The sequence below is a fragment of the Oratosquilla oratoria genome, chromosome 5, assembly GCF_046742065.1.
Source record: "Oratosquilla oratoria isolate Oo_2021 chromosome 5, ASM4674206v1, whole genome shotgun sequence".
NCBI classification, from domain to species: domain Eukaryota; kingdom Metazoa; phylum Arthropoda; class Malacostraca; order Stomatopoda; family Squillidae; genus Oratosquilla; species Oratosquilla oratoria.
Window position 1 is genome coordinate 1,712,073 of NC_134781.1, and position 12,498 is coordinate 1,724,570.

Sequence of the window (12,498 nt, forward strand, 5' to 3'; positions counted from 1 at the left end):
ATTACTTTCACCATAACTTGTATTTTGCTCAGAATATTTGCATTTTTTCTTCTTTTCTTTTTGTGTGGACTTATAAGAAGGTAAACTCCAGGGTTTTAAAGAACTTCACAGAGCATGAAGGCATACTTTGGAAATTGAAACGTGGTCGAGCCGAGGACTTGAACTCAGCTTGGATGTGACAAAGCGTCAGTGACTTAGCCCATTGTGCAATGGGCTAAGTCACTGACACTTTCTCATGTTCGAGCTGAGTTCGAGTCCTTGGCTTGATCACGTTTCAATTTCCAACATATGCTTCCTTCGAGCTCCACATTAGTCAGAACTGTGATGATATGGAATTAAAAGTGAATTGTGGTTGAAAAGATGTTAATCTGTTCATTGGGAACCATTCAGTGTATGTATATATATATATATATATATATATATATATGTCTATATGTGTGTGCACATTTACCTAATTGTATTTTACAGGAAGGGGAGCTATGCTCATAGTGACCCATCTTTGTATCTCTCAGTATTTAGTTGTTCTTGAACTCTTGTATGGTTTTTACACACACTATTGTTTCATCCAATTTGTTCCAGACATCCAACACTGTGTGTGTGTGGTTTTTTTTTTTTTTTTTTTTTTTTTTTTTTTCTTTTTTTTTTTTTATCCTATAACTATCCTTTTTTAGTTTCTTTTCACGTCCTCTTGATTTTCTTTTATCTCATTTTAATAAGTCTTCTCTGTCAAGGACTTCCATGCCTTTCATGATTCTGTAAATGGCCAATACATCTCCTCTTTCTCATCTTTGTTCCAAGGTTGGTAGTTTTAGTTTAGACAATCTTTGTTCATATGTCAATTTTGAAAATGTTGGTGCCATCTTTGTCGTTGCTCTTTGGATTCTTTCTAATTTCTTTACATTCTTTTTTGTGCTGGGTATCCATAGTGCCACAACATACTCCAGTCTTGGTCTTATCATACATACATACATATACCAAGGCTTTTTCCCCCTTACAAGGGAGGTAGCCAAAAAGGAAAAGGCATAAAATCATTCCCACCCATTCCATCCCTGAATACACTCCACACCCCTCCACCCTCCCTCTTATCTTAGCACCTCCTGGATGACGGGTCATCCCTGCACCTTGTCCACTGCCCTGGGTCAGAAGCAGTGTCGCAAGACACAGCACATCCACAGCAAGACCGCTTCATTAAATCGGCGACCCCCCTCTCCGTCCCCCCATGCATAAAAGGAGATGATGGGGAGAAATTCCTTTGAGCTGCGTCAAATTTTGCTCACACATACTACCTCACCCCCCATCCCCCTGCCCATTCCACCTCATGCATCACAACATCATCCATATACAACCATTCTCCAATCACCTCAGTCTTCTGTCCTCTCCCGTCCTTCCTCAACAGACATTTCCCTCTTCCCCAAAGCCCCCTTCACCCCATCCATCCACCTCATTCTAGAACATCCCCTCATGTTCACTCCCTCCACATCTGCTTTCCATACCTCTTTTACTAGTCTTCCTTCACTCATTCTTTCCATGTGTCCAAACCATCCTAATACTTTTTCATCAACTCTATCACCCAAACTCCCTTTCCACCCCCGTTCTTCTCCTCACCTCCTCATTTCTCACTCTATCTAGCCTAGTAACCCCCATCATACCTCTCAGACACCTCATCTCAAACATATTCAAACTCTTTCTCTCTTCCTCTCTTATGTTCCATGTTTCTGCCCCATACAGTTCTGTTGGCACAATCACTCCTTCATACAGTCTCCTCTTAGCATCCATTCCCAAATGTCTATTCCTCATTACACTCTTCAATCCACCAAGGCATTTACTCGCTTCTCTCAATCTACATTCTACCTTCACCTTTACTCCACCTTTTCCTGCCACATTTGCACCCAAGTATCTAAAACTATCCACTTCCTCCAGTCGCTCTCCCTTAATGCTCACTTCCAGTCTACTGCCACTTTCACCCCTTGTACATCTCATCACCTTACTTTTACCCACATTTATCTTTAGCTTTCTTCTATCACATACTCTCCCAAACTCTGTCACCAACTTCCTCAGTCCCTCCTCTGATCCTGCCACAAGCGCAGTGTCGTCAGCAAACAACAACTGACTCACCTCCCACTTTTCTCCATTTTCTTTAACCATCTCCAATCCCTGACCCACTACCCTTGCATTTACCTCTCGCACTACCCCATCCATGTATAAGTTGAACAGCCAGGGCAACATAATGCATCCTTGACGAAGTCCCACCTTTACCTCGAACCACTCACTTTCTCCATTTCTAATCCTGACACAAGCTCTACTACTCTCATAAAAACTCTTGACAGCTCCTAGAAGCTTTCCTCCTATCCCATATATCTGCATAACCTCCCACAATGCCTTTCTGTCTACCATATCCTAAGCCTTTTCCAGATCCATAAAATTCCAAAAAACATCCATCCCCTTTCCTATAGCTTTCTCACATATTTGTCTTACCACAAAGATCTGATCTACACAACCTCTACCCGTCCTAAATCCACACTGTTCCTCACCAATTACTCCCTCTGTTCCTCTCCTAATCCTCTCAATCAAGATCCTCCCATAAGCCTTCCCAACTACACTTAACAAGCTAATCCCTCTGAAACTACTACATTCACACTTGTCCCCTTTTCCCTTGTAAAGTGGAACTATACAGGCACTCCTCCAGTCCTCTGGCACTCTACCCTCTCTCCAGCAAACATTAAATAACCTCACCAGCCAGTCCACCATCACTGTAACTCCTTTTTTTAGACATTCTGCATGGCATCCATCCAGACCAGATGCCTTACCTGCTTTCATCATCTTAACAACTGTCTTCACTTCATCCTTCCTAATTTCTCCTCCATTTTCCTCACTCATCACGGTCATTTTCTTAGCATTTCCCACTGCAGCTATCTTTCCCTCCCTATGCTCCTTCACATTTAGCAACTCCCTAAAATATTCTGCCCATCTTCCCCTTACTGCCTTCTCTTCCATTATCATCTCTCCATCTGCACCTTTTACCTTTTCTTCTCTACTTGATTCGCCTCCTCTTCCTCTCTTAATTTCTTTCCAAAACATCTTTTTATTACTTTAAAAATTTTCTGTCATACTCTTACCCCACTTCACATTGCTCTCCTCTTTGCCTCCTTTACCTTTTGCTTTACTTCTCTTTTCTTTGTACCTCTCATATGTCTCCCTCGTCCTATTTTGTAACCAATCTGTGAAAGCTCACTTCTTCTCTTCTACAACCTTCTTTGTTTCCTCATCCCACCATTCACTACCCTTCCTTCTATTTCCTCCAGTCCTTCTTGTTCCACACACCATCTTTGCACACTTTGTGACTCCCTCCTTGAACCATCCCCATTCCTCTTCCACACCTAGCTCTACTCTATCCTTCACTCCCTCCCACTCCTTCAGCTTCTTCTTGTACTCCTTCTCCTTCTCAGTGTGACTAATATTTTTTTTTTGCCTTTACTTCATCCAAGTAATTAAAAGCCACCTTTATTGATCTTAGTAAATTGTAGGTTTCTCCAACTATTTTGTTTATATGCTTGTCTGGTAACATGTCTGTTCATAATTACTCCTAGGTCCTTTTCAGAGCTAACTTTTTTTTTTCTTCCTTTGTACCAATTCTGTATTGTTCTGATATTCTTTTTTTACTTTTTCCAAACTCCATTATACTACATTTCTTGATGATGAAGTTCACTTCCCACTTTTGGCTCCATTCCCAAACTTTGTCCAGGTCTCTGCAGTCATTCAGTCTTTTTCTGTACATACTTTCTTTAGTAGTTTTGCGCCATCTGCAAAGAAGTTCAAATAACATTCCACACCTTTATCTATGTCATTTATATATATAGCAAACATTATTGGAGCTAATACAGAACCTTGTGGGACTCCACTTATCATTTCTTCCCAGGTCAAGTTTTTATCTCTAAGTACCAACCTCATTTTTCTTCCATGCAAGAAATCTTCCATCCATTTCAATAAATTTCCTTGTACACCTGCTATTTTGAGTTTTCTTAATAGCTTTTTGTGTGGAACTTTATCAAATGCCTTTTGTAAATCCAGGAAAGCACAATCTACCCATCTGTCCCTTTCTTGCATTATATCTATTAACCTTGAATAAAAATAAATAAAGTTTGTGGCACATGACCTTCCTTGTCTAAAGCCTTTTTTTTTTTTTTTTTTTTTTTTTTTTTTTTTTTTTTTTTTTTTTTTCTTCCAGTATATTTTCTTCCAGATGTTTAGTCCATCTACTTTTGATAACTTTTTCACATATTCTAGTTATCATTGCTTGTAAGGGAGACTGTTCTATAGTTTGTTGGGTCTTCTTTATCTCCCCCTTTATATATTGGTACATTATATGCATTTTTCCAATCTTGTGGTACCTTTCCTTCTTTGAGTGAGCAACCTATTATCTTATATGATTTGTGTGTGTGTATGTATGTATATACATGATTCCTCTTCTTTTGTAGACATTGGATCAATCCATAAATTAGAGTTAGTCTCAAGTACTAATGGACGTTGGGAAGAATCCTTATTTGGGACACTTCACCACACAAGAACTCGAGGAGGCACAAGACTCCTGCGTGCCATGTTGTTGCAACCACCTGCTAACAAAGACATTATTGAAGCAAGACTAGAAGCTCTACAGTATGTTGCATCTCATCAAGACTTATTTCATACTCTTCAGGTTAGACTATTGAAGATTTGTGCTTCTAATCCTCCCTCTCCCTGCACTTACAGAATAGTGTCACTATTCTCTCTCCATTTGAGCTTTTTGCCAAGCAGGTTAGAGTGTTGCTACTTGCAATGGAGGTTCAAATTGTCACATGCAAGTTGGACCAAGGGCATGGTTTAAATTTTTGTGCTACAAAGTCCTCTGCAAAGGGGCACTGTCCTAGCCCCCTTATAGGGAGGAGTTTGTGGTGTTAACCACTTCCATACGGTGACGCCTACGTAGACGTCATGAGGAGCATGTGGGTACGCGATGATGCCGACGTCAGCATCTTGATTATATTTATTGTAGTCATACCTACGTAACGTCCATTCTCTCTAAACTGGCTTCATCATATTTTCTATGGTTATCAAAATTCATGGATGAAAGAGAACGAACAATTGAGCACTGACTTTATTTTTTATAATGTGATTATTATGACGCAACATCGCACGTCGGGCACCTAATGCTGCCAGACGTGCGATGTGCCCCGGAGTGAAGAGGTTAAGGGAGTGTCGCATTGCTTTATAGAGTAGGGGAAATTAAATTTTCAAATATGTATATAATGATTTTAGGTATAATTACCCCTTACATTAGTGTATAATTCTTCAGGGTATTGTGTTCCTCCCATGTATATATAAGGCATTGTGAAGCTCTAATTACTTAATGAAAAATCCTTCCACATCATTCAGCTTGGTATGAAATGAAAGCTTAGAGTCTGGGGAACAAAAATTATTGAATACACTTTATCAAACCAATACCTCCGATTTTTTTTTTTTTTTTTTTTTTTCTGAATAATTAAAAAATGCTGCAAAATTCAGATTTCATAAAAAAAAAATCAAATTTCTTTTATTTTTTACTGTAGAAAATAAAGATCATGATGTTTTCTTTCAAATTAAACAAAAATTACAAAAATCTATAAACCACTAAAGATATTACAACAGAAAGAACAAAAACATAAACTTTACAGGATGGAGGATTTAAATTTTCACAACCATTTGTTTGATGGTTGCGATGTATAGCAAATCTTCAATTTCCCCTTCTTTGCTGATGAGGTGTGAGGTGAGGGTGAGTGGTGTGGTATGGGTGGAGGAGGTGTAAGGTGGGCATGGCTAGTAAATGCTTGTGGATTGCTGGGTGCAGCTGTGATGTTTTTTTCCTCTTTCTTTTTTCCTTCCAGTTTCTATTTCAGGTACTCACGGGCCCTCTCTGTATTCTGCCGCTTCACTCTCTTGTTTCTTGTTAATTTTCCCATGATCGCAGCAGTAATACAGGGCGAGGAATCAAAATTGTGGCATACTGTGAGAGCACCAGGAGTGACGTCACCTTTGACATTTTCAAAAGTACTGATGCCCTGTCCACTGTGTTTGTGGGGTATGTTGGTGGAAGGAGTTGCCAAGTATCTCCATAAACACAATTCTGTAGCAAAAAACAAAATAGCTATAGAAATGTTGATGCTATTTCAATATAGACTTTTTTGTGCAATGGGGTTGCCAATATTTTATGCTGTAAAAAAATAGAAATGAAATACAGCTGTATAACTTTGTATGAGTGTTGCCACCATCATAGAGATTATTTTGAAATGTTTACCTAAAATTCACTTGTGTACCAGAATTTTTCGAAGGATCACTGGCAACGCTTCCTTAAATTGAATCATCATTATTCGATACTTTTCATTTTTTTGGCACTGAAGTTAAATTTCTGCAGTTAGCTATATAGATGATGATGATATGGTTTAATGTCACAAACTCCTCCCATTGGAAGGATAGGACGGTGCCCCTTACAGAAGACTTTGTAGTGTGGAATTTAATGAACCATGCCTTTGGTTCAACTTTGTCGGTGGCAGGATTCTTCTGTCTGCAAACATGTAAATACAGCTTGTTGCACTATCTATCATGTCATTTATGTCATTATGGGTGCCAGTACTAACCCTTGTCAGTACTGGCACTCATGTGCAAATCTTTCAAGAAATCCTTCACCCAATCAGGTAGCTTACCTCAAAGTACTCCAGTATGCTACAATTCCTATAGTAATATATTGTAAGTTACCTTGTCAAAGGCTTTCTCTTTTTTTTTTTTTTTTTTTCTTTTTTTTTTTTTTTCATGGATGTTCTTTCTCTTTCCAGTCAATCCTTGGGCGTTTTCCAGATCTTGATTGGTTGCTTGCAATGAGCATCCAGGTACCCAAAGAGGTGAGAAATAGGTGTTTTAGCGTAATGAAAATATCATACCTACTTCTTTCAAAATTAGTAATATTTTCATAGATATTGTGTGAGAAGTCTCTGGAGGAGACCGTGGTGTAATCAGTAAGCAGGCCTACCTCCACAGTGGGAAATCCCAGGCTGGATTCCCAGGTGGTTCCAGCTATGCAGTGACCCTCCATATCCAATATGGCACAGTGAGGATGTTCCTAAAGTGGTGCATACTCCCAGACTGGCCCTCAGAGGAGGTGTCCCAGGGAAGGGAGATGTGTGAGTGGTCAATGGAAGCAACTGTGGGAGATCTTGGGTTCGATTTCCAAGCCATGCTAGGTTTTTAGTGATGCTCTCTATCCAACACTTATATTTTCAAGATTAGTTATATTTTCATTGATATTGATAACTTTTGGGAATAAAAGTTCCTCACAGATGAATGAAATCATCTTGCATTAGTGTGACTGTAACTGTTGCCTTGACTTTCACTGACTGGAAACCAGCAGCCCCACAGTGGCTGGGAAGAAATATTGCAGTGTTGTCATTTTTGTATTATTGTGCTAGTGTATTTGCATGAGGGGGTGGGCGTCCTAGGATGTGAATATGAGGGGGCGTCCTAGGATGAAATGGATGGATAGGGTGAAAGGGGCTTTACAAAAGAGAGGAATGTCTGTAGAGGAAGGATGGGAGAGGACAGAAGATAGGGGTGAATGGAGAAGGGTTGTGTACAGATGAGGCTGTGATGCATGGGGGGGAGTGGGTGGGGGATGGGGGGTGAGAAAGTATGTATGAGAAAAAATTTGACGCAGCCCAAAGGGATTTCTCCCCGTCTTCTCCTTTTCTGCATGAGGGTACGGAGAGGGGGGGTCGCCAAATTTATGAAGCGGCCTTGCTGTGGATGTGCTGTGTCTTGCGACACTGCCTCTGACCCTGGGCTGTGGACAAGATGCAGGGATGACCCGTCATCCAGGAGGTGCCAAGATAGGAGGGAGGGAAGAGGGTGGAGGGGAGTGGAATATATGGGAAATGAAATGGGTGGGAGTGATTTCTATTCCTTTTTCTTTTTGGCGACCCCCCATGTAAGGGGGAAAAAGCCTTTGGTATATGTATGTATTTACATAATTGTAATATACAGGAAAGAAGTTATTCTTGTGGGGTCCTGTCTCCTTTTCCTCCAAATATACTTAGTTTTAGATTTACAAATAGATTTAGCTTAGGCTATTTCATCTTGTAGGCTATTTCTTGAGTTGGGGAACCAATGATGGTTACCTGCTTTTGGTGTTCTTGCAAGATGAATAGCATAAACAGATATCCATCATTAGTTCCTGATTAAAATGAAGAACTTATGCCAGGAGGTGCATAGTTGCTGTTGAAACCCTCACCTTTGACCAATGCTCTTGGACTGTTGGGATGGATAACACTCACTGCTGGGAATTGGAAAAGAGTGTAGGATTCAAACCTGTAATTAAGCAAATGTGGGATCAGCATACTGATTAAGTTGTTTTATATAATAACATTGAAAGAAGTATAACAAATAACCTATGGAGGAAATTGTTATTTTAGGAAACGGAGGTCCGATGTGAACAGCATCTGAGCCACGTCCTTGCTTTGAAGAATACCCTTGAACTTGTCTCACCTTTAGTTAATGCCCTCTCTACAGCAGAGAATACACTTCTGTCATCCTTCCACAAGGTATATTTTTCTTCATTGGAACTGTATATATGTATACTACCTCCCTTGTAAAGGGGAAGAAGCCCGTGCTATATAGAATAGATAGGAACTATTTATCAATCTGGATTTTCATTCTTGAACTCATGTAAATAAACAGTAGAACCTCAGTTCTGAAATGTCTCACAAGTTGAACAAATTGGTCCTTGACCAAAATATATATATACTGTATATAATTTTTTTGCTCTGGGATTCATCCATAATAATAGTTCTTAACCAACCTGAATGGAGAAAAATGGAAAATGGGCAGGCTTCAAAGTTTTGTAGAAAAATATCACACTGATAAAGCTGTATCCAGCATATCACTAAACTTTATTATGTCCTTGACCAAATCTGTTCTGGAACAGTTTTCTAGAATGGATTGTGATCAAAAACTGAGGTTCTATCCTATATTGTAGTTATAAATGGGTACATAACATTGTTTTTTGTCACAAAAATTATAGTATCTATTTGATTCACATTTAATTATGAATACATGTAGGAGATGAACGCTCCAAGCTTAAAAGTGCTGCTAGAAACACTGCGAGGGGTTCTACATGAAGATGCCCGCCTGACTAAAGGGACTGCTGCTATGAGAAATCAATGTTGTTTTGCCATCAAACCCCACATCAATGACCTGTTAGATATTGCAAGGAAAATATACTCTGAGATTGTAGATGACATCACAGGTAAGCTTTTTATTGGTGATACTATACATTAAAAAAGTTTGGTAAAATAGGGTAGAGTGCAAAAAATGATAGTGAATAAAGTGAGATTGTGAAGAAATGAAGAGAGGAATATAGGGAGAAAAGGCCATTGGTATATGTGTGCATGTACATCATGGGCCCAGTCCAAAGATGGAATGCCAGGCCATCAGGCTTGTACCTCAAAACAGAAAGTAGGAAGTTGATATGGTTTGAAGATGGGCGGTAGGGAGATTACTCTCTTATGTCCTTCTTGAAGGACCGTCTCATGTTGGTACACTTAGGTCTCTAAACTCCAAGAACACAATGACAGCTGATAACCATATCAATAAATCATTTGGAAAGACTTTTAACTTATTAAGATCAATGAAAGTGGCCTTCAACTACATGGATGAAGAAATGGTAAAGAAAATAATGGTTACACTAATAAGACCTAAACTAGAGTATGCTGCAACACTATAGGCACCTAGCACAAAAAAGAACATAAGAAAATTAGAAAGAATTCAAAGAGCAGTGACAAAAATGGCACCTACACTATTAAATTTGACATACGAACAAAGATTGGAGAAATTACATCTATCAGCACTGGAACAGAGAAGAGAAAGAGGTGATTTGTTGACCATTTACAGAATTATGAAAGGGATGGAAATTCTCAATAGAGACGACTTATTAAAATGGGACAGAAGAGAAACAAGAGGACACGAAAAGAAGCTAAAGAAGGACAGTTACAGAAGATACTTGAAAAAGAATAGCTTCCTACAAAGAGTGATTGATGTCTGGAACAAACTAAACAGAGAAAAAGTGAGTGCCAAAACTATACAAGATTTGAAGAATAAACTTGATGCGGAGAGATACGAGAATGGGTCACTACAGGTATAGCTCTCGTCCCGTGAAATACAACTAGGTAAGTAGGCATCATGAGGTGTGAATTATACAAGGATGCTGACATCAGTGTCCTGATTATATTTTGTAGTTGTAGCTGAGTGACCCCTGTATTCTGTGAACAGGTTTGATGGTGTTTTTTATGGTCATAAACATTTTGGGTTATTGGTTGTTAATGACAAAACACGATCACTGGAATGTCTGTGAAAACAATATAATACTGCACTGTAATTCACACAAGTTACTAATTAAGTTCAATTAATATCACTGATAAATGAAGGGCTCACTGAACTGACTGGAATCGTCGCGTAGCAAGACGAACTTGTGCGGGTGCCGGTGAGTGGAGGAGAGGGGCACCAACGGGAGACTGTGGTGGGTGCAGGTGAGCGAAGGAGTCCAGCGAGTGGAAGGCAAGTGGATTTTTGGTGCCCACTGCTGGTGGAGGTGGTTGGGGTCATAGAGTTGGCTCGCGGTAGGGTCGGTGGAGGGGGAGCCATAGAGGGGGTCACGGTCAGCAGGGATGAATTACCGTGATGGACGTGTCGAAGGAGGAAGAGTGTTAATGTCAATGCTCATTGCTGGAAATCCACTTGAGAACTGGAGTGGATAAGTTGGCAATGCTGCTTGGCTGGGAATCCACTTTGAGATGTAGTGGACGAGTGGAGAATTTCGACTGGACATACTCGTTTGATTGACAGCGATATCCGGTGTTGTGAGCTTACTGTCGGGTGATGGACATTCCCTGTTTGTTGGGTAGTGGAGGGCAAGCAAGAGTGAGAGCTGAGAGAAGGTAAGTACAATGCTTGTACTGCTACTTGATGAATGTGGTTGTGGACGCGGTGGTGACCCTAGACAACTGTAGAATGCTGTTTTTGCAGGGCTGAGAATTTCTTGGAGTTGCAATTGAATAGTGGTCACATAGTAGAAGGCAGATTAACAGCGTCAGAAGCTTGAAATAGTTGAACCACATAATACTGAACAGACGTTGCCATTGGTTAGGGCGGGTGGGAGGGAAATGCACTTGTCATCTAATGTTCGGAGTTCATATCCCACTGTTTTTGCCACCATTTATTGGTTGTCCAATAAGGTGGAGAGGAAAACACTGAAGGTATTTTCAAAGTGTAATTTCACAGAGAATTTACAATATAAGTTCTCACTGGCTCACTCTCTCACACATGATCTGAATTCAATGCCCGCTCGCTCGTGACTGCCTGCATGACACTTTCATGCTGTTCGCGTGCCCAAAACAGTTGCCTATTTATTTAAATTTTCCACAATCATTCCTTGCACACAGAAATTAGCATATACTAAAAATATATAATGATTTAAATTTTAATAATATACTAATCTATCTCCCATTCATTCAACTTTTGCATACAAGAATAAAATGATAATTAATGTAAACAGAAATGGCAATTTGATTGTTCTAGAAGATTCACACCCGCTAACACATGTACAGTAAAAGCCCTCTTATCCGGCATTCAGGTATCCGGCATATTTTTTCGGAGCATTAAAATCTATAAAAATCTATATGAAATCAATACAAATCGATAAAATTTCCAGCGCGAGGCTTTAATTGTTCCCGCCGTCACCAAAGTGCACCACTGTCTGGGTCAGGTTCACGTCACCCGCCACAGCCCACTGCCCACGCTGTTCAGTCTCACATGTGCCACGTTTATGTTTGTCTCCGCTCAGTTCAGCTACATTCTTCCTCAAGTGTTCCCCTGTAAACTTCCATCATGCCCAAAGTTGATAAACAGAAACATGTTGTGCTTACACTGAGGCAGAAGGTGGATATTTGCAAACGTTTAGAGAAAGTGGAAAACAGAATAATACTCATGGACGAATTCGGTATAGGCTCATCAACCATCTACGATATTAAGGCCCAATCGAAGAAGTTACGCGAGTTTATGAAGTAGACAGATACCCCAAAAGCTGCTGAAAACCGTCACACTTTACAATATCAGCGTGGGGACATGATTGACAAAGTGTTGTACGAGTGGTTTTGCCTCAAAAATCCGAAGGAGTATCAATAACAGGCCCCATGCTGCAAGAAAAAGGACGCGACCTAGCAAAGAAGATGAGTGAAGCGGAAACATGTCAGTTCTCAAATGGTTGGCTACACCGATCCAAGACTCGGCATGGAATAAGGAAGCTGGACATTGCTTTTGTAACCCTTCACTTATTTTAGTAACCCCTTCAGAAAAGTACAGAGAAGGTTAGTGTCTAGTGATGAACTGTATGTTGGCGAGTGAGGTGTTGACGCCGCAATCATGTGATGCTTTGTTTATGTTACG

General features: G+C 40.0%; 1 protein-coding gene across 3 annotated transcripts in view; it reads left to right on the forward strand.

Annotated features, from left to right (window-relative positions):
* LOC143025322 (mutS protein homolog 4-like) overlaps window positions 1-12,498 on the forward strand; it is a 55,114-nt gene that overhangs the window by 16,763 nt on the left and 25,853 nt on the right. For all 3 annotated transcript variants that reach the window (XM_076184799.1, XM_076184801.1, XM_076184802.1), the window contains 4 exons: window positions 4,476-4,693; window positions 6,843-6,908; window positions 8,472-8,600; window positions 9,118-9,304. In XM_076184799.1, coding sequence (XP_076040914.1) covers window positions 4,476-4,693; window positions 6,843-6,908; window positions 8,472-8,600; window positions 9,118-9,304 — 600 coding nt within the window. The remainder of the gene's footprint in view (window positions 1-4,475; window positions 4,694-6,842; window positions 6,909-8,471; window positions 8,601-9,117; window positions 9,305-12,498) is intronic.